General features: G+C 39.6%; 2 protein-coding genes across 13 annotated transcripts in view; one reads left to right on the top strand and one right to left on the bottom strand.

Annotated features, from left to right (window-relative positions):
- TTC23L (tetratricopeptide repeat domain 23 like) overlaps positions 1-22,883 on the bottom strand; it is a 69,620-nt gene that overhangs the window by 2,490 nt on the left and 44,247 nt on the right. For 2 of the 12 annotated variants that reach the window (XM_059916214.1, XM_059916206.1), the window contains exons 9-10: positions 7,784-7,856; positions 878-4,934 (exon numbers count right to left, since the gene is read on the bottom strand). The exons of 1 other annotated variant lie outside the window; for it this stretch is intronic. In XM_059916214.1, the coding sequence (XP_059772197.1) occupies positions 7,825-7,856 (32 nt within the window). In that variant the 3' untranslated portion in view covers positions 878-4,934; positions 7,784-7,824. Of the gene's footprint in view, positions 1-877; positions 4,935-7,781; positions 7,857-9,367; positions 9,941-10,561; positions 10,914-12,099; positions 19,866-22,883 lie in introns of those variants that run through there. 9 more of the 12 variants (XM_059916210.1, XM_059916208.1, XR_009502289.1 and 6 more) reach the window with 8 other exon arrangements.
- RAD1 (RAD1 checkpoint DNA exonuclease) lies at positions 12-7,871 on the top strand. The gene is made up of 6 exons (XM_059916217.1): positions 12-177; positions 640-905; positions 1,784-1,892; positions 3,261-3,519; positions 5,245-5,343; positions 5,673-7,871. Exons 2-6 carry the CDS (start codon positions 711-713, stop codon positions 5,848-5,850), a joined length of 840 nt encoding a protein of 279 aa, XP_059772200.1. The 5' UTR covers positions 12-177; positions 640-710; the 3' UTR covers positions 5,851-7,871.

The raw sequence follows: 22,883 nt of genomic DNA, 5'->3' as shown, positions 1-22,883 counted from the left end.
TCCTCCTCCTGCTCTATGGTGCCTCTTTCCCGTCTCTGTGGTACGGCTCGCTCGGCTCTCTAGGCCTCGTCTATCTCTGTGGTGACGGTGGCCGAGCTGGTCGGCCCATCTGAAAAGAGTGGCGGGAGTTGCGCCACTTCTTCCCCAGTTTTCCGGGAGCTGCGTCCTGGCCCAAAGGTAACGTTTGGGTGCTCGGGATCCCGAGACTAGTAAGCGGGTGCCGTGGGCTGGTGAGCCGCGCTGTTTAGGACTCTTCGAGGACCTTCCGAGGACTCAAGCCCGCCCCTCTATCGCCTGTTCTGTTAGGAGTAAGGTTGGAGGCGCGGACACCTCAAAACCGACCCAGGGGATACGTAGCCCCAGTTTGGTTGAAGCTGGCCCCGAATGACCGTGTTAGTTGGCCTATTTTTATCCTTCGTAACTTTTCGTGTGTTACTGTCTCCTTAGTAAAGACGACGAAACCGTAGCTTACAGACAGTAATTTCCCCCCAAGTTAGAGACAGTTAAGTGGCAGAGGTGGGGTTCAATCCCTTCTCCGCCGAGTTCAACGTCTAGGCCTCTTGCACTCGGCTCAACGCCGGTTGAAATCAGGGGCCTCGTCAGCACTGACGCGGAGTTTTATCTGTCGCATCTCATCAGGTGTTTCGTGACCCCGCGGGAGCGGGTGTTGGCCCCTGGAGCATCCCTCGGGGCCGAATGCGCCGTGGACCATGCCCCTCCTAACCCAGCAGATCCCAGATGAGAATGATTACAGCTTAGTGGCCAGCCTTGACAACGTCAGGAATCTCTCCACTATCTTGAAGGCCATTCATTTTCGAGAACATGCCACGTGTTTCGCTACTAAAAACGGAATCAAGGTTACAGTGGAAAACGCAAAGTGTGTGCAAGCAAATGCTTTTATTCAGGTATGGAAGTAGGCACCTTTAAGCCTGTGACATATGATATTCTTCACCCAGCTCAATGAATTCCGAGGGTCTTAATAGACATCATTTAAGTTAGAGAACAAAATATCATTATTTGAATTATTTTTCTCTTCTGGTAACAAATTCTTTCCCCATCGTGTTTTACAGAGATAATGGTTAATAATAATAATGTCTAAAATATATTAAGCTAAACTATAGGCAAGCACTTTTCTGAGTGTTTTATATGTTGCCAACAGTCCTGCAGCTGGCAAGTGGCATAGTTGGGATGAGAACCCAGAACACTTGTTTCCATAGTATGTGCTCTTTTGCACTACCTTCCTATTATTAATTTTTTTCCTTGTATTGGTTATAATCTATTTGTTCTTACAAAGTAATATTTGTATGGTTCAGATAGGATTTCAGATTTAATTCAGCATTTTTTTTAGAACACCTCAGTGCACAGTGTGACCTCAGGTATAGAGGGATAAATAAGACATGGTTCCTGTCCTCAAAAGAAATTGAAAACCAGTATGACTCATGCGGTGTCTAATTGTTAGACTGTTTTCCAAATGACCTTCGCCGAACTGATGGGCACAAAACGGAGACAAGGGAGAGTCACGTGGAGGATAGTTTAGTTCCAAGAAGCTAGATGAAGGACCTTTCATAAAGTTTCGCATGGGACTGAAATCAGTTGAGTAGCAGTATTCTAAAGGATCACAACTGAAAAAGTTTAAGATGTTCTGATTGATAATCAGAAATTATTTTCATGGGGTTAGCACAATATTGTTATTTTAAAAACATATAAAGTGAAATCTAGAACCCTATCCGTGAGTTTTCATTCTTTAATATATATACATTTTCACATTTACTTTTTTTCATAGGCTGGAATATTTCAAGAGTTTCGAGTTCAAGAAGAGTCTGTTACTTTTCGAATTAATTTAACCGTCCTTTTAGACTGTTTATCTATTTTTGGATCAAACCCTATGCCAGGTGAACTATTTTATTATCATTATAACAACATAAAAGCATTATACAGAATGGTCAGAAAAATACAGGCAAAGTTATTAGAATATAAGTAATATAAACATTTGTTTAGAAAATTAATTGCCAATTCATTTTTCATTTGCCACAATCATGGATTCTGATTTTTCACAGTGTTAATAGAAAGTGTGCTTACGGTTCTTTTCATATTTGCAAAAGTATTTACATTCATCTTTTTTTAAATTTATGAAGCTTTTAGTATTTTAAATTTGAACTAATCAAAAGAAGACTTTGAACATGTCTTAAATATCTTTAACATTGAGAAATATGTTTTAATTGCTTCTTTTTTCTAACTTGTCTAGAATTACAGTTAGTGGCAGAAAAAATAGATACCAATTGTCCTGACTCCCAGTTTACTGTGTTCGAAATTTGTTTGCTTTTTTTCTTTAATCCCTGTTTATAAATTATGTTTATTTTCTTAAATGCTTTCCTTTAAAATATTTATATATTTTTAGGGATAGTGAATTTGGTTGCTCTAGATATAAAACAGCAAGGAATCCCTAGAAGAATGATTTTTTATTTCATAGGAAAGGAATCTGGATATTTGCTAGGGAAAATTCAGTTATGGTCTTCTAGAAAATATATTTTAATTTTGTAATGACCAATTATTATTGGAATTGGTTAAAATTATATTTTCTAATGCAGTGTTCCCCAGCTGGTTTTCCATAAAAGCATCTGCCTTCCCCCGTTCCTCGCTGTGGTTCTCCACCCAGTAAGGAAGAGGAACTAGAGTGTCCTGTCATATTCCTCCTCCTCTCTAGTGGTTTGCACAGGTAAAATCCTTACCACCAGTAACCATCCTTTTTCTCCCAATTAGACCTTAAAACTTGAGGAAATGTAAAGACTCTCTCCCAATAGAAAAGGTTGGAAGGGTCCTTATCACAGTGAATACACTGATGTTATAGTAAGACAATATATCAAAGCAATACATCGTTGCACAAATTGAACCTTCACGAATAGCATAGCCTATTCCACAACAGTTATTACATGCAGTATTGGACCATATAGATTCTCCATCCTGAAGCTGTATATACATAATCAACTAACTATTTCTGAGGTGTTTTTTGGCAACCTGGAAAACGATTTCAAAGAGTTACGTTACATTTTGTTCCCAATTTTTTACAGTTATTTTTGGAATTGTCTACAGACAGCTGTAGACATCAGGGAAGATGGGATCCCTTCTTATAAGGATATACATACATATATGCTAGAAATGGACAGGATAAAATATTCTTGAGGAGTTTTAGGCATCATGTGAGGAGAAGCTGAACCCAGAGCTATAAGCTAAGCCCCGAGTATGATTTGCTTCCATTGCAGGGACTTTAACTGCACTTAGGATGTGTTACCAAGGTTATGGTTACCCTTTGATGCTATTTCTGGAAGAAGGAGGAGTGGTGACAGTCTGTAAAATCAATACTCAGGAGCCCGAGGAGACTCTGGATTTCGATTTCTGCAGCACCAATGTCATTAATAAAATTATTCTGCAGTCAGAGGGACTCCGTGAAGCATTTTCCGAATTGGATATGACAAGTGAGGTCCTACAGATCACCATGTCTCCAGATAAACCTTATTTCAGGTACTTGAAAGCAGTACAGTTATAGTTAATGTAGTTTACTCCATCTCCCTACTTACACATTTGCTTAGGAGGTCTTTTCATTGTTGTACTACTTACTGTTGTAGATAGGTTGCATCGTGAGGAAAATTGGGCTTAAACTTTTGGAAAAGGTGTTTGTAGTGTACGGTATCTCATTTTCTTTCCTTTCAAGTTAGTACAGGATGCAAAAGGAAATAGGTGTTTTCTATACATGGTTCATTCACTAAGTATCTATTGATCACCTACTGTGTGCATATTTGCCTTATTAAGCACTACAGGAATGAACAGCTTAAAATCAAGGTGACAAGGATATATGTGAAACAGCTCAGAGGGAACAAAATTACATTCCATTAAGTTCCAAAATAATATACATAAATACTTAGGGAACCAGCACTTAGGCAGGAATGGTCAAGGTGAGCTTCCTAAGAGAGGGCAATTTTCATCAGGAATACAGTGTCAGAAACTATCAAGCTGCTTCTCATGTTTTGACCCAACAAATTATGAAATGGCAAAACTCTTTTCACGATCAGAATCAATTTAGAGAGAGAATTTAAATGTCTTCTCTTTTGAAATATTTCAGAATATTAAAGAGTAAAGGAGTTAAATACATATAGTATGAGAGGTGTAATTGTTCTTTTTGTATCTACTTTAGAAGAACTGCAGGCCTTTCTCATAGGTTAGGCAGTTAAAAATTTGGCTCAAGATTGGTTAAAATATTAATCAAAATGGACATCAGTGGAACCCTACTTAAGCAGTGATATGAATTAAACTTCCAGGCACTTAAACAGAGTATTCCAGAGGCTCCCCATCTAAATGATCTCTCAGCATGAGTAACTAGATGGATCATGATCTCTTTCATCTCCCATATAGGAAATTATTGGATGGTGGGGAACTGGAAGTTGAAATATTTTTTTTTGGCTACGTTAAACTTGAGGAGCCTGTGACACTAGGGAGTAGTTGGATATACAGAGCTAGAGCCCAGGAGATCAGTCTAGACTGGAAATTTAGATCTGGGAGCCATCAGCGTGGCTGGGCATGGACAACATAGCTGAGAGAAAGAGGTGATGTTAGAAGAGAGAAAAGACAGATCCTGGGGAGAGCCAGCACCTAGGTCTTTATCACTGTGCTCATATAGTCTCATCCACACGTTAACCCCAAAGCAAATGATCAGTAAGTTCATGCAGGTTAAGTAAACATATAAACATTCATAAATTGTCTACAAACTGCTGATATTACCAAGCAAAGAAAACCATAAAACAGCCTGAAGAACAGTCTGGGATACAGAAAAGCCCTAATTGCTTGGTGGGGCAGTAGAGACAGGGAACAGGACCCCAGGCTTGCAGTTGATGAAGATCAGGGTCTTCTGTCACTCCTCAGCTCTCTCCTGTTATATGGTTCTGATTTCAGGAGGAGGAAAGGACAATATCAGAGTAGAATTCAGGTAATGAAATTGAGGCAAATCCCTATGGATTCCTTTTGTGACTGGCTTTTTTCAAAGCCATTTATTAGTCGCTAGCTCTCCTGTACTCCCACAGCATCCTACAGGAATCTTTATTATGTAATTGTTATAGTGTCTTGTCAACAAGTGTTTACATACCTGTTTCACTCACCAGAATGAGCTTCTTAAGGAAGTGTTTTCTTATTTGGATCCTAATGTGGCTTATTGTTGGACCAATGAATAAATGAGTTGCTCATTTTCTACTATAGGTTATCTACTTTTGGGAATGCAGGAAGCTCCCACCTTGACTATCCCAAAGATTCTGATTTGATGGAATCATTTCACTGTAATCAGACCCAGGTCAACAGGTCAGTTCTTAATATAGAGGTTGCCATTGGTGATGAAGTTGAGGTTAAATACCACATATCTATGAAATAAATTTTTTAAAACTTTCAATGTATAGATAAAAGTATAGCATTAAGAAAAATAAACAGGTTGCTGAGTTGGGGATTTTGGATTGCAATAGTGGATGAAATTTTTAAAATGAAGAGAAAATACTAGCAAATTGGACAAGTATTTGATTTTATTCTTATATTTGCTGCTTGGTAGTTCTTGGCTAATTTTTGTCCTTTACTTGGAATTATGAGCACTGCTTTAAGTGTGTCTAAATAACAGCTTTTTATTTATTTTTCTACAGATACAAGATTTCTTTACTGAAACCCTCTACAAAGGCATTAGTCCTATCTTGTAAGGTATCTATTCGAACAGATAACCGAGGATTCCTCTCATTACAGTATATGATTAGAAATGAAGATGGACAAATATGTTTTGTAGAATATTACTGCTGTCCTGATGAAGAAGTTCCTGAATCTTAGTCTTAAGTATGGCAAGCTACTGTGCTATTTATGTACACATTCATGATTGGTCATGTTCTCATTCTGAGTGCAGCACTCTTCATGATTTCTTATTGGATTTTCTAAGGGGAAGAAGCATGGAAGAGATAGGAGCTAAGTTCCTGCCCCCTAATAGTTGCTGTATATTTTATAAGTAATGTTTTCATGTAGTCAGATTATCCAGTACTGGACTAGCCTGTGGTTCTGTCTTTTGAACTCATGGGAATCGTTATGAGCCAAGATGAGTAAGTTTTATGTTTTATTCTACTTAAGCAGGACATTCCAAGAGTCTAAAACTTTAAAGTTTGATGAAGCCATATCTGAAATGTTCTTTTATTTATTTACTGTTAGAAAAAGCAATGGCATACGGGCATCCCTCCCTAGTTGGAATTCTGGAGAATCTGTCTTAAAGCAGTGGTTCTCAGAGTGTTGTGCCTAGATCACCTGGAAACTTGTCAGTAACTCTGGGGGTGGGCCAGCAATCTGCAGTTTAAAAAGCTTCCCCCCAGGAGATTCTGATAAGTGCTCAAGTTTGAGAACCACTGTTTTAAAGGATACTTTTTAAAAAATAGTCTTTAATTGCATTGAAGTGACTGCTTTTAACTGTGATTTCTTCACAAATGTTCTGAAGTTTAGGCTTCGTCAAACAAGTCTGAATAATTATATGATTTATTTTTCAAGTGTACATTTTGAAGACATCTGTGAACCGGCTATAAAACAGTCTTCAGAGTTAAAGATTTTCATCTTGTTCTGAAAACTGTTTAGTGTAGTAAGTACTTATTAGATAACTTCTATTTGCCTATAAGAGTTTCTCAATCAAACCAAGGTGTACAAAACCATGTATTAAGTGATTTTATACTTTCTTAGGTAGTTTTCAATGAAATAATTTTTGTGGTATGTAGGTTAAGAGAATATAACACTAAATTATCTAACTTGTTTTCTATTAGAAAAAGTATATAACTAAAATGAAGTTTCTGCACCATGCGACAACAGCTCAGTGTCTCTCAGTGGCCAGGCACTTTTGGCCTTCGGAGAGTATTTCAGCAAAGCACTTCAGGGAAAAGCTCCTCCAGAACATTATGTAGGCACTGCTCCCAGGCACGTGTACAATTTGTGCAATTCTGGGTGTCTAGTCCAGGGTGAGTACCTGATAACTAATAAATCTTCCAGGCAATCTCAGGGTGCCCAGCTGGTACAAAAGAAGTTGGAGTTTTGTAAAGTATAGTATATGTTTGAGAAGGAAATGATTAAATCTACTAAATGTCCAAATATTTTTTTGTCTGGATAAACACAAGATCAAAACAAGTCTAAAACATAATTATGAAAATATTTAATCAGTGAACATTTCAAGGACTACAGTTTTCCTTTAAATTTAAAATAGGGCGGTTGTTTTTTTCTTCATTGGCATGTCTAGAACCTAGGATGCAATAATATTTGTTAGGTGAAAGAACCTCCACTTTCAGATTATTAGTCACTATTTAATTCCATTATTTAGGTTTGAATTTATTTTGACCTAATGTATTTTTTTTCAAGTTGAACCTATAAAGAATTTAAAACATGTATCGACTTAATAAGACTTTTTTGCACATTTAAGACTATCATTTTAGCCGCACGTATCTTGAGTTATTTAGAATTCAGAAACTAATGAATTTAATTCTTTCTAAATCACCCTGACATCAAGGTGTGACTTAATAAAGAATTTTCTTTTTATGTGTGCTCTATTTGTCTAGTTTAACTTTGTTCAAGTTCCTATGAAAGACCACTAGGGAGAGCAGTTCCTCAGGCAGAGCAGGATGCTTTGGTGCCTACAAATTCAGTTCATGTGTCACGTATAGAAGACTATGATCTTATTTTTAAGATTATCTTTGTCTTTTTGAAGTTTATCTCATATTCTTTCCAGTAAAATTGTGCTTACCAGGAATAGGTAGGTAATATTTTTTCCGTTTTTTAATTCGTTTATTCCCTACTTGATGATGATGTGTTTCCACCTAGAATGAATGATTCAAAACAATAAAAATAAAATGATTTGTTAAATTCTATTGTTCTAATAAAAATAAGTCTTGTAACATAATCATTTTTACAAGAAGCCACAGGATTTCTGTGGTGCTATCGAGTAGTCCTGCTAAGAATCAGTTACAGTTGCTGAAAGGGCAGCATTTGGCGTTCCCTATAGCTTAGAGGAGGGGTTTTCAGAACAGTGTAGACTCCCTTCTCCCCTTCCTGTCTTCACACTGCTGGCCCTTGTCCCCACGTGAAACAAAAGCTGTTGGGCCCTGAGAAATGAGGGAGACTGTATAGTATTTTCTCTTTTCCCAAGTATGTGTTAGTAGTGTTTTTATACATGCGTCAGGTTACGTGCGCCCCTGCGGCAGGCAGTTGGCAGCTCTACCGTGGATTTCTCACTCCAGCAGTGGACAGCTCGTGCTCTAATCAGAAACGCCACAGGCGGCTGTTACAGGTGTTTCTGGCATCCATATCTTAGTCACGGCCAGAAGTTTTGGTAATTAGCAGAGTAAATGTTTGAAGTAGGTTTTCTTTTGGAAATTAATAGCTCATTGATCAGTATAATAGCTAATAGTAGTGGCTCTCATTGGTAAAACTAGAGGTATTCAGGATATGTGAACTAAATTATTTCAGAGTAGTTCCCCATCCTTGCATGGAAAGGATACAAGAATCTAGTGAGGCCTGTAGCCTGTACCCTTAGGCCTGGTGTATAAGGCTTGACCCCCCTAAATGGTCTTACTTCCTGCCATTTTGTCCAAAGATTGCCGGTTGCTTGTTGCTGAATGGATTAGGACAATCCCTTCTCTGGAATATTGTCAGGTTTGCCTTAAGTGGACCTTTCATGGAAAGTGGTGGGTAAACTGCCGAAACAGAGAAGTAAGGCTTCACTGAGCTTATGAAACAGGTTGCATAAACTCTTTGCATGCTTGCTAATGAACGTTTATTAAAATTTCTATGTGGGACAGTTGATCTGGGCTTGATTTTTTTTTTACTACCTTCTTATCTACCTCAAATTTCAGTGGCCAGTAGCTAAAAGAATGTAAAAGTTGTATATGACCTTATTGACTAGGTCAGCTAGAAACATCAGGTGTTTGATTGGACTGTTATCCAGATTGCTGCTTCCCACTGAATGAGTTTAGAAAGTAGTTTAGTTCTCATCTACAGTCTGCCAAGAGTGAAACTTTGTAGTAAGTTGTGTTGTGCTGAACATTTCCAATGTAGTTTCTTAAAACTTAGGGATTTCACAAAATAGTAAAATTTTAAAACTTTTGGAACCAAAATAGGTGACAACTTTCTATCTTGTCAGATATGAGGATATTAAAACTATAACTACCATTCATTATTACTACCATTTCATAAAACATTTTAAAGTCAAAATCTCAGAGAGTGGACAGTTAGCAATTTTATACCGTCAATAAAGAAAAACTGGAAATATTAAAAATAATTTCAAATGAAACAAGAGGGTTACACCATAACATTTTATTTTACAGTGCTATACTTTGTGCTCTTGTTTTCTGTATATAGGTTTGTCAGTTTGGAGATGTTAAGATTTTGGAGTCTCACAAAATAGTAAAATTTTAATTTAGTGCCACCCAAAAATGGAGTCTGAATGGCCACTTCTTTCTGATACTTCGTTTTTATCACAGTTAATGTTGAAAATCCATTTTCAGCTGGATATGTGAAAATGGAAGCAACTCTTCTGAGGCTGCCTTAGTCAATTCAGAGTATTCTGGGCAAGAAGAGCAGCAGTCCCATCTCCAGACAGGGCTAAAATCTGCAGTGACCGACTGGGTGACCAGTTCATAGGCACTGCAGAGAAGGTCAATGGAATATAGGTGCCTTCAGCCAGGGCCGCAACCTGAGACCTCAGTCCTGAGTGCCAAGCTTAAAGCATTCTGGGAATCAGCTGAGGGAGAGCGGCTGCAGCCAGGAAGGAGGAAGCCTGGCAGTCCAAGGACGAGCCACTGGATTAACTGGTGTATGTGTACTCCTGCCGCAGCAGAACACTGCTCACTGCTGATGCCTTGGGTACTGGCTGATTATTAGGATTTACACACTGGACAAATGGCTGAAATGAAAAAATACTTTCTTAAATGAAGCACCAAGATGTGGCTCTAGAAGCACTGAGTGAGTGACACAGATGTCAGAGACAAATTCGGATCCCCAAATACACATGTGTTTGAGCTCTATTAAATCAGCTCAGGTAATTGAGGAGCGATGAAAAGGGAAAAATAAAAGCTTTTTATAATATAAACTTGAATCTGATTTCTCCTTTGTCCCTGGGTACACAAAGGAATATGATTCGAGATTGCCTGTTTCCTAGACATACACTTGTTCAGGGGCTCAGGATTTTTTTAACAACCTTGGTGAGCATTCCTTTCCTAAAACGAGCCTTTTTAATCCAGTTTGGTGGGAGCAGCGTAGTGGGATGGAAAGAGTAATCATCTGTGATTCAGAGAGTCTGCTTTATAATCACCAGATTGACCTTGAACAAATCAATTTTTCGTACCCCTGGTTTTTTCATTTATAAGAATCAAAATGGCCTTCCTGACTTCAGTAAACCAGATCAGGCCAGTGTTTCAGAAGATCAAACATTTCCTCACAAAGCAGTTTTAATGACCTCAAACAGGTTATGGCTAAAAATTCTTACAAATAGTATATTTAAATGTTTGCCAATAAACTATAATACTTAGGTATTGCAGGATTTTCTTAAAAAGAACTGAAAAGAATGAAAGTAGTTAGAAAAAGGGAAATGGAAGGTAATATGAGTCCTAGTAACATGAAAAACTAACTTAAAGCATGTGTCTAAAGATTTCTTCTCCCAAGTTACAGGATCCTGGTATCTAATGGTTCTTGGGTACTTTACCTGTAATGCTGCTAAGTGGACCTTTTTTTTTCCAGAGTCCTTTGTTCTGCTTTTGATTTGCCACTGCTATCAGTGTTGGTAAATATATTTTGTGGTCCAGAATTTTTGTTATTAAGGTTGGCTTTATTGTTGGCTATCTTGTGTAGAGGTTTTCTCTTTACTGTTTACGGAAGACCTAGAGCAAAGGAGAAAACCATTTGTGCATTTTTCTTGGTTCTTGCCTTCTCTCCCTCCTGCTAGCACCAATCACTGCCTTATTGACCTAGAAGGCTGACCTCACTCTGAGGCAATTATTTCACCATGTGACCATCCCCCTAAAATGCTGACTCTGCTAATAGGCCTCCAAAATGGTACTAGAGTCTTGGGTCTTCTCCCTAAAGAACAGGGAACCTTTTGCTTGATTCAGATGGCAGGTCAAGGATATCTAGGATACATGGATTGCTTTTAATCACAGCTGAAAATTTTTATGTAATGTAGGGCCTTTTATAGTGTTCATGATTTTCAGGTGATTTCTTCTCCTGCGCACAGAGATTTACAGCCCAGAGGTGCTTAAATGCTAAAAAGAGGATCTTTCATCCCCATTTCCAGCCATTAAGATTTCCATACTCCGTTTTCTTAATACTGGAGAAGTTGGGCAAGAGTTAGAAATAATCTGGTCCAAAAGACTGATCCAGAAACCCGGTTTCTATTAAGTGTTCTTCAGTTACCTCCTATTTAGACCACAAGCCTGCAACAAGTGTGGTTTGCATAGCCCCTGTTCGAAAAAAAAAAAAAATTTTCTTCCACAGAAATATGAGCTACAAAATTTTATGAGCAACTTGAGGTTTTTTTACATGCAAGTCGTCACACTGAAGACTGATTCATTCTCTACTACTGGACCATATAAAATACAGAAAGCTATCTGGCACTTTAACTTCCTTGTCAGTAAACCAAGAGATACTGTGATTCCAAATTTGAAGAAGAAATAGGCACCAGTTAAGTCAATTGCCCAGGGGTCTCATAAAATCAAGGGTCGGCAAAGATCAGAGAGGGATCTCTGCTAGGCACAGCAACTAGAAATCAGCCTTGGGCCTAATGCTCTCCCACCACAAGGTGGCACAATTCCCCTTGCCTGAAATCTTTGGTTACTGAAAGAACACTGACTTCCATATCATCGTCTTTGCATATAAGTAATTATATCGGACTGCCTCGTCTATGATATTATGTTTCCAGGGGCTAAGCGCTAGGTCACTTTTGAGATATTAACCAGCAAAATGTTTTCCACACCAGCGTAGTGGTAGCTTTTCACAGTTAGTAGCCCCTATCTCATTTTCCTTCATTGCCAATGGTGTAGCTAGAAGGTAATGAAGTCACAGCCCAGGTTTCAGTTAATATGAAAACAACTTATTTATTACATGATAACCACTTTACATACATTATCTCAGTTTTGCAGCATCACCAAGAGATAGGTACTATTCTCATCCCCATCCTATGGATGAGAAAACCAGGATTACACACAGCCAGAAAGTGGTGGTTCTGGGATTTGAGCAGGCTTGTCTGTCTCCAGAGCTAGAGCTCTTAACCACCATGAATCATAAAGAAAAATTAGTTCATAGGGATGTGTTGAAGTCATGTTTCTATGATCAGATAAAATAGTTCATTGGTGAGATAGTCATTGTTCAGAAAGAACTTATGTCCTAAAGTGGGGCCCAAATCCTTTACCAAACTCCACAAGTATTCTTGTACCCTCAGTTCAAACAGTGCTCTACATACCTTTTGCTTTAAATAAAACCAGACCTAAGATATATTCTCTATGGCTCTAAATAAGGTTTTATTTGCCAAAATTTAAATCACTGACCATTTTAAAAAGAATTCAGGTAAATATAAATACAGTGGCTTTTTAAAAATTAATTTGTTCCCAACATGCCAGTAGGGAAGTTTAGTATGTCAAAAGTTCTGAGAAGTCCTTCAGGAAGTAAACCTGTGTCACTTTGTTTAATTCAGTTTGGTTTCCTCCTAAACTGAGTTCTTTCACAGAGCCGTTCTTCCTCCATCCCTTGGAATCAACATTGAAATACCCTTTAGGAAGTGCTGCCCGGTACAGCTGCCTTGAAGAACTTACCATCCTTTCATACACTGCCCTCTGTCATGCCTCTGTGCTTTTGCATATAGAGTACCTTCTTCATGTAATGTCTTCTCTCCTCCTTCTGGATGAACTGTTACTCGCCCTTCAAGAAACAACTCAAATGTAACCCTCTCTATGAAGTCTTCTCCAGCCTTCTTAGACTGTCTCTCCTTGCTGCTCTTAGTGCACTGAGACTTCTACTAGAGAATCTATATTTCACATTTTCATTATTTTTCATGTTTGTCTCTTGCACTAGATTGTTGTCTCCTTAAGAGTAATGGCCGTGTTTTATCTATCTTATTTTATTTTATTACCACCTGCAGCTCTAACTGCACTTGGCACTTAGTAGGAGCTCACCAGATAAATCTGTTGAAGGACTGTTGAGGAAAGTGAGGCTCAGAATGTTTAAGCAACTTAAGGTTACATTGCTATTTCATAGCAGAGTTGGGACTCACACACAAGGCGCCTTGACTCAAGGTATACCGCTCTTTCACTGGGCATGAATAGCAAATTTGTGGCAGAAGTGTAGCTCTTCCCCCACCCATGCCCCATGACAGACAATAATAAACCAAGCTCCACCAAACCCAGCCTTTTGCTCTGGAACTTCAGGCATCACTCCAGGAAACAACGTGGGCCCAGGAGGTAAAATACACTTGTTCTCCTTGCCCTATTCCATGCTATACCTCCTGTCAATCTGTTTTTGCGGGCATGGCGGAGTGGCTGTTGATTGTAGAGTTCCCCCAGTGCTCTGCTAGAGACCAGGCACCCTGAGCTGGCTCTTTGTGGCTTAGCAGCCTCTGTTCCCCTTCAGGGAGACCCTGGGCGGGGGGAGCTAAATGCTCCTAAATGTTCACTTCTCTATCTGCCCCGGTGTTGCCAGCCATTCCTAGAATCCTGATTTGGAAAAGCCACTGCCCCTTGGCACCTGGATATTAGAGCAGATTTTGCTCCCCACCCACTCATACACCAAGGTTTGGCAAATATTTTCACTTTTAATTTTGTAGAGGCAGTGTTAGAATATTTACTAGTGATAGGAAAGAACATGAATGCAGCAGCCTGGAAACAATCTAGTTTATGGGTCATAAATTTCATCACTAAGGTCTTGTCCAAGACTGGTTTGGCTGACACAAAATTTACTGAGTGTATCACCTGTTCTCCTACTTAACTGCAGTTCTCTCTGGAAATAATCACCCCAAATCCTCCTTTTCCACCCTGCTTTTCTTTGGCTTTCTCTCCCCATCCCCTCAGCCCAGAAAAGGCTATTTTTGTTCACATGACCAAGAAGACAGTAGATCACTAATAGGTTAATGGGCATTGAGGCACCTTCCCTCTTCCCCCTCCTATAAAGAGAAAAGGATGGTTTTCCTTGCTCCTTCTATTGTCTCCTACAGCTTAAGACCTATCAAAAGTTATACCAAAATAAGTTTTCTGCATGCAGCTGTCCTAGAGGTGTCTAACAAGGACAAAGATGAAGCTCATGCTCCGTGCCGTCACACTTCCGGTAAGTCTGGGTGACGGGCTACAGCTGCAACACTAGCTAATACTTATAGAGCAGTCACCATATACCAAACACCATGTGAAGTGCTTTATGTGAATAATCTCATTTACTCTTTATTATCTCTCCATATTATAGATGCTATTCTAATCCTCATTAGAGAAAACTGAGGCTTAGGATAACTTGCCCTATGGCACACAGAAAGTAGAGGGGCCTGGATTCAGACACAGATCTGTCTGACTCTAAAGTCCATGACCTTGACTACTGTATTCTAACAGTTAGAACTGTCCAGTAATGGAAAGGGCCACCTGGACAGGTAATGAGTGAGTTCCTGATTTGAGGAGGTGTTTAAACAGGTACTGGACAAACAGTAATCTTAAAAATCTGTTCTACCAGTACAGCTCACTCTAATGTCAGGGATGATTTCCTGTTTGCCTGTATGGCTGCTTATTAGTCATCATTATCATCATCACCTCTAATTAGCACATATTATGTGTCAGGCATCTTTCTGAGGAGTTGTACTTACATTCACTCATTAACTCATTTATGAAGTAGGTATTATTATCCCCATTTTATAGGTGAGAAAACTGAGAAATAAAGTGACTTGTGGCAAGCTCACCCAGCTAATAAATAAACTGATTGTAACTCAGGCATCTGGCTCTAGTCCATTCCCTTAACACTACATTATATTGTCTCAATATTTGACATGTATGTGATACTCTTTTTAAAATTTTATTCTTTTTTATTATCAGAGGTATAATACATATTTGTTGTTTAAAAAAAAAGTCAAATAATATACATTATTTCAACACAAGTTGAAAGTCCTCCATAATTCCATACCCCAGAGATTACTGTTACCCTCCTTAATTATATAGTTACATATATTTATGGGTTATACTATATATAATACTAATATCTATTTGTGTGTGTGTTTTTACCTCTAACAATATATCTGGGATATTTTTCCATGAGTCTTCAAAGCTCTACTTAATGCTTTTGAATGACCATATTATATAATTTATGTTTTACATTCCATAATCTGACCCCAATTTATCTTTCCAAACTCATCTCCAGCACGTTCCTACTCAGGTACCTCCAGCTACAACAACTCAAGGCCACTTGCTTCTCCTCAGAAATATCAAGTCTCTCCAGGCCACTATGCTGTTGTTTGTGCTACTTGAAATGCCCTCCTCTGGCTTTTCTACTTGTTGATGTTTTACTTTTCTTTGAAGACCCAGCCACCTGCCTGCTGCGTACACACTGTCTCTACCTACATTTCCAGCCCTACAATTTATTACTTGTCCTCTGTTTATATTTCTATTAAAGCTTTACTACAGACTAACTTGTAATCTGGTCATGTGTGTCTGTTTTCTTGAAAGGACTGTATCTTAAACATCTTAGTATTTCTAGAGCTTAGAGGGAGGTTGATATGTAAATGATTAAAACTGAAGTCCATTTGTGACTTAGGTAAAAGTCAGACTAAACAATCTCAAAGTTTACTTCCAAATCTGAGATTTTCTGTGCCTTTTCTTTACACTGAAATCTTATTTGAGGCCCTTGCAACTAACATTTAACCTTGGAAACCAACTCCTATTTCATGGGGCCAGTTCTGCTTTCACTTCTTTGCAGAGGCTTCAAAAGCCAAGAATTTGGGCTCTTGGCAATGAAAGTTCGGTGAATGTTGTCACTGGGTTTCCAGAGGAGGTGGGGTAGAAAGCACAAGAGCACATCAGGAAACTAGCAGAGTTCCAGGACATCTGGGATTGATTATTCCAGCAAGATGCTCAAGCCAAGGAACAATTCCTGTACTGGGTTTTTTGTGGGGTTTTTTGTTTAGTGGTGGTGGTGTTGTTTGACATCTGGGCTTTGGCAGCCACGCCTATGGCTTTGCTCAGCAATTCTTGAGGAATGAGATATGAGCTTGTTTCAGGGCTCACATCTTACTGACTGGACTTCTGCTACAGCAGAGTCCTTCAAAAGACTCTTCTTTTCCCCTTACATGTGCTTTCTTGGTAGGTCTAGGTCTCATTGTCATTTACAGAGAGAAGAATTAGCCTCCGAGAACCAAAAGAAACTCATACTACCTGGGGTCTGAACTGGGTTATACCAATGCTTCCTAATTTCTCCTCCTCCTATCATTCTTTTCAAATCATGGACAAGGAACCAGGAACAGTAAAAAAAAAAAAACTCAAGGGAAAAGCAACTTCAAGCTACTGAGGAAATGGATTCACTATAGCTATTCTGAAGTTTCTCTTTTTAAATACAAGCTGAGTAGAACTTTTGTTCCAGTTTTGAGGACACATGCATTTCTTGTCTGAAGTTATATGTTTTATACTTTTAGTTTCATTATTATTACCTTCAGTGTACAAAATGTACTTTAGATATGTTCAAAGATTCAAATTCTCAATCTAATTCTCAAACATACAAACATATTGTTAATACTGCCCAACGATCAATCACAATTAGGATTTCAAATATTCTGACCTATTACCCTGGAAGCAAAAGGCATGTACTGCAGAAGAAGGGGGAAGGAAATGTGTTTTGCTAACATTCATTGAGTACATATTCTGCCAGGCACTGGCCTATGCATGTTATATATGTTATTTTCTTGAAAACTCACAACTCTATGTCATATGCTATTATTTGCATTTTAGTGATGGAGAAACCAAGGCTCAGAGGTTAAGTGATTTTTCCAAGGTCATATACTTATTAAGTGGCAGAGGCAGGTTTAAGATGACAGGGCTGACTCCAGTAATACATACTCTTTTCCCATCACTCTTAATATAAAATAATAATAGCGTGATATATAGAAGCTTCTTATCGAAACATTCTGACCTATTATCTCCAGCATCTCAAAAAGATAATTCTTCTTATTATTATGCTTATGCCAACATTTATTGAGTACTTAAGACCTGTCAGGCCCTGATCTAAGTGCTGTATTATATGTGATCTTATTATTTCTCAGAAAATCCACTTTTTGAGGAAGGTACTTTTATTTCACTGATGAATAAAGGTGCTGAGAGAGGTTAAGTAAGTTCACCTAGGTCAGAGAGCCTGATTTAAAATCCGGACAGCCTGCCGTCAGAGAGTAAGCTACATTGCCCACGGAGAGCACATTCTGGAGTTAGAGACCTGGGTTCCCATCCCAGCTCCGCCTCCTCCTGGGTAATTCAACTTGAACATATCTGTCCTCAGTTCCCCCGTATGTAAAACGAGGTTCTGGGGACTTGCCTGCTGATCAGGTGTCCCCATATGCAGTCTCAAATTCCTCAAAAGTCAGAATCCCTATTAATGTAGTGAAAGGCGGTGTATTTTTGAACTATGACAGACCTGGGTTCAAATCCTACCACACTTACCAGCTAGATGATTTTTAAACAAGATATTCAAACTTTCTGAGTCTCAGTTTCATCACCTGAACATGTAAGATAAAAATACCTACCGGGGGCTTCCCTGGTGGCGCAGTGGTTGAGAATCTGCCTGCCAATGCAGGGGACAGGGGTTCGAGCCCTGGTCTGGAAAGATCCCACATGCCGCGGAGCAACTCGGCCTGTGAGCCACAACTACTGAGCCTGCGCGTCTGGAGCCTGTGCTCCGCAACAAGAGAGGCCGCGATAGTGAGAGGCCCGCGCACCACAATGAAGAGTGGCCCCCGCTTGCCACAACTAGAGAAAGCCCTCGCACAGAAACAAAGACCCAACACAGCCAAAAATAAATGAATAAAATAAAATAAGGTACTGCTTACTTAAAAAAAAAAAACAAAAAAAACAACCTACAGAATAGGGTTATTTATGAATCAGAAATAATATATGTATGTTACAATATCAGGGGATTGGAAGAAGTTCTACCTTATCGTTATTATTAATACTGTTATGGTTACTGACTAAGAAAACATACTTTCATATACACCAGCAGGCAGAGGGCAAAGTTCCCCATATACCCTCCTACCGTGGGCATCACTGAGAGAGGCTAGAGAACATTCTCTCCTGGGTGAGATCAAGCAGGAGACAGTCTGCTGTTGGGCCTCCTGTAGGTGTGGCTCTGACTGAGGTGGATGGGGACACGATGGGCTGATGTATTCTCTGTGCTCATCTTGTCCTCCCACCGGCCAGCGTAGTGAGAAAGTACTAACTGTGAGCCACCTCCAGTGAAATGCAATCAGAGTCCTAACTCTCACGCCATAATGACACCCCTCTTTGTCAGAGGGCTCTAAGGGGAAAGCACATGGCCTTTAGAGCCACACTTGCTTGGGTCCAAACCTCCAAGACGTAAGTGAATTTAGGCATGTTCTTTTATAGAACATCAGGCCCCCTTCTGTCAAATGAGAACTATCATGTAGGGTATTTGTAAAAATTAAATACTTTATGAGTAGGATCTAGCTCAGTTTTAGGGATTTAGTGTACACTCAACAAACGAGAACAGTTCAGGATCAATATCATTCTGAGATGAACAAACAGCAGTGATATGCCAAGAGTCAAGAAGGGGGCAGGTCTACACAAAACACTCTTCTTTGGCTGAAATTCTAAACATTTTTTAAGAAGAATCTGAAGAGGCTCTTTTATTTTTAACTTCGGAGACAACTGTTTCCCCCCAAAAGTTGCCTTATGTTTAGGGACTTAGATTTTGTGTGTTTAGCAAGAAAGATAAGTTTAACATATTCACTTACTTTTTTTTCTGGCCGCGCCCCCAGCTTGTAGGATCTTAGTTCCCCCACCAGGGATGGAACCCAGGCTCTCACCAGTGAAAGCATGGAGTCCTAACCACTGGACCGCCAGGGAATTCCTTCACTTGCTTTGTTATAAACCCAATTTGTATCTACCACAAGCTGTTAGCTGAAACAGTCTTGTAGGACTTGGTTACAATGCTCAGCATTGAAAGAGACATAAATACTAAATAATATTGCAGCAGACCCCTGTAACATCGGGTTCTGAGAGACTACTAGAAATTGACTAGGTACCTGCAGTTTAGGATTTGGCCAGATCCATAGTACAGGTAGGCATTTTGCCTTACTAACAAGAATAACAGGTGAATCACCCCTAAATGAATGAATCTGGGTGAGGCCAAGCTATCCATATATCCACACTGAAGAGCTGGTTGATGATCAGGGTCAGAACTTACCTCTGCATTAGGGTAAGGAGGTTTTTTGTGTCTCTGCTTTTACAGTGCTCATGTCCATATATGAGGATTTGAATTATCAGACACTGTAGGCGAGTTGAGAAGCATAACAATTTAAAGAGAATCAAATAACAAGCACCTTCATTATAAACCAGACTCAGGAGAGCACCAGTGGAACTGAGATGTCACAGGTTTACATTTCAGATGCCTCTACTACTCTTCCTCCTGGTTCCTTTCCAAGGAGGAAGGACTCTGAATCAAAGGCTCTGTCCCCCTAGTGCTGTACCTGTATCATTCCACTTCACTGAAGCTTCCACTACCATATGTGGCTGTGGAAAACCAAAGTAACAGGCCTGAAAATCGACAGCATGCCTACCTAAAACCCGCAGTGGTTTCCACCAGGATTTTCCAAATAGCTGTAATCAAACGGGTAGATATAAATGAAATCAGTGTACGTGTCCCAAACTTGAATTGCATTCTCATGCTACATAACTTTACTCTTAGGCAGTTTTCCATTGTAAATTTTATTGCTGACCTCTCTATCCAATCAAGATGGAATTATAGGCACCAGATTTGCCCTCCCACGTGAAACAACCAGAAAAGAAAAAGTAGACGAAATATATTTGGAACGATCTTCAAGACAATGAACATTAGGCAACAAAGGACAGTGTTCCCTGAGAGAGGGAAAGCAAGTGAAATAAACGCTATGATTGCCCCAGATTACTGCTTTGAGACCATCTCCAGGCTGTGATGCAGGGAAGTGGAGCTCAGCAGATGCCCTGAATTGAGGATATGGAGCTGAGAGTCTCAGGAGACTCTCAGGGCAGAGTAACAGAGGAGAGACAGCTGCATAGAAAGAGAGTAAGAATATCTGTATCTGCAGTGTGTCCCCTTCAAGTGCAGTTGGCCCTCAGTCTGGGAACCTGCAGATACAGAGGGCCGACCGTACTACAACATTTTATACTAGGGACTTGAGCATCTGCAGACTTTGGTGTTGGTGAGGGGGACAGGTGGGAAGTCCTAGAACCAATCCCCCATGGATACCGAGGGACAACTGTATTCAGCAGAGTACTGATTAACACAGAGCTGTAAAAACTGCCCAGGGCTTGAGAAAAGAATCATCTGAAGGTACTTGAGGGAACAGTGCCCTGTGTTTATAGAGGGCCAGGTATAGTGGCCTCTTCACATCAGCCAAACTGGAAAGACTCATTGTCATGGAGCATTGGGTGGGCTACTCAGAGGTACTGAGGCTTTTGCTTCAGTAATGGGGGTTAATTAGCCCTTGACTAAACGCAGCCCTACTCCCATCGAACCAATCTTAAAAGCAGGACCTAAAAGGACCAAAATGTAATTTAGCTGAATTCCACAACAAAGTAATTTAACTGATTTCCAGAACAAAGTTCAAGAACACTTACAGAAATACAAAAATATCCAACACCAACAAGGTAAAACACACAATGTCTGGCATCCAAACAAAGATTCACGTTGAATCCCTACTCCAGATGGAGGATGTAGACATGCCATCAAACATTCATTGCTGGTTGGGCTTCCCTGGTGGCGCAGTGGTTGAGAATCTGCCTGCCAATGCAGGGCACACGGGTTCGAGCCCTGGTCTGGGAGGATCCCACATGCCGCGGAGCAACTAGGCCCGTGAGCCACAACTACTGAGCCTGCGCGTCTGGAGCCTGTGCTCCGCAACAAGAGAGGCCGCGATAGTGAGAGGCCTGCGCACCGCGATGAAAAGTGGCCCCCGCTTGCCGCAACTAGAGAAAAGCCCTCGCACAGAAATGCAGACCCAACACAGCCAAAAATAAATAAATAATTAAATAATTTAAAAAAAAAAACACTCATTGCTGGTAAAATCCAGATGGGGCTCTCTTTCATTGACTTTGTATGGAACATGGTAAGCCCTTACAGTGTATATGCTGGGGTCTTTTTTCATTTCAGGAAAGTTATCTCCAATGATTTCTTTGATTACTGTTTCTATTCCAAGTATTATAGTTCCTCTTCAGAAAAACATAGAATTCTTTGGCTGAATCTCTACTTTGTCCTCCACATCAGCTACTTTCTCATTATACACATTCTTCCTTGTCCTCTGCATTATAGGAAAGCTTTTCAAATTTGTCATATAAATCACTGTTTCTTAAAACTGACAGGATATTACACCTCTAGAAGTATTAAAAATGCAGATTCTGGACACTTAGTGTCGTCTGGACACTAAGAACATCTGATTTGATGGTCTGAGGTGTGACTCAGGAGTCTGTTTTCTGTTTCATTTTTGTTTTGTTTTTTACTGACTCTTGCAATTCTAGACTGAGAAAATATTGTTCAACATCATTACAGCATGTTAAGATGCTCTTCCCTATTTTCAATGTGGATTTGAATTTTTTAAATTTCTTGTTTCCCTGAAATAAATTCCTTCTTTTTTTTCTTTTTCTTTCTTTCTTTTTTTTTTGTTTTTTTGGCCATGCTGCGTGGCTTGTGAGACCTTAGTTCCCTGACCAGGGATCAAACCCAGGCCCCAACAGTGAAAGCACGGAGTCCTAACCATTGGACCACAAGGGAATTCCCTGTTTCCCTGAAATTCCTTCTTAATTCAGCCTTAGCATTTTAATCTCATCTCATCTTTTGGCCTCAAATTGTCATCCTTTCATTTTAAAGTTTTCTCTCCTTACAGGTTTATAATCCCATTACATAGCTGCCATCCATGTGTTTATGCTTCCCTTGAAGAAGCTATTCTGATCCTTACAACTTATTTTCGTAAGGTTTTCTTTTTCTCTGAATCTTCAAAATAAAGTCCCCTTTCTTCTGTTATTTACTGTTTTCATACTTATTACATTAAGTTAACCTGAAATGAGATAAAATATCTCCACACCTGCCGATACATGTGTGTGTGTGTGTATTGCTTTTTTTTTTTTTTTTTTTTGGCCACACTGCACAGCTTGCGGGATCATAGTTCCCTAACCAGGGACTGAACCTGGGGCCCCTGGAGTGAAATCACAGAGTCCTAACCACTGGACCACCAGGGAATTTCCATGTGTGGATTGCTTTTGACTCTGCCCTCTTGAATATCAGTTGATCTTTACCAACTTTTCCTCTGACATTGAACTAATTTGGGTTTTATGTAGAGACATCACTACCGATCTTACCTAGTCTTTAGCTTGGGCTGTTAGTATGCTGACTGGCTGAACAACTGTTAGTCACATCTCTTGCCACATCCTACTACTAGGCAATGAACTTCCAGGGTTGTCTGAGCTCCCTGGAAGGGGAATCAGTGCTAGGGTAATGATGGCTAGACAAGGTGTTCCTTATTCCAACACAACCTTTGGTGCTTTCACAAGATTCTGCTACTGCCATACCAAGTTTCCAGGATTAGGGTATTACTCTTCTAAAACTCTGGTCCAGGCACAGATACAACAAAAGTTTCTGTAGTC

Source organism: Balaenoptera ricei, chromosome 3 (assembly GCF_028023285.1).
Source record: "Balaenoptera ricei isolate mBalRic1 chromosome 3, mBalRic1.hap2, whole genome shotgun sequence".
Classification (NCBI taxonomy): Eukaryota; Metazoa; Chordata; class Mammalia; order Artiodactyla; family Balaenopteridae; genus Balaenoptera; species Balaenoptera ricei.
The sequence above is the reverse complement of the archived record's forward strand: the minus strand, read 5'-3'. Positions and strand labels throughout refer to the sequence as shown.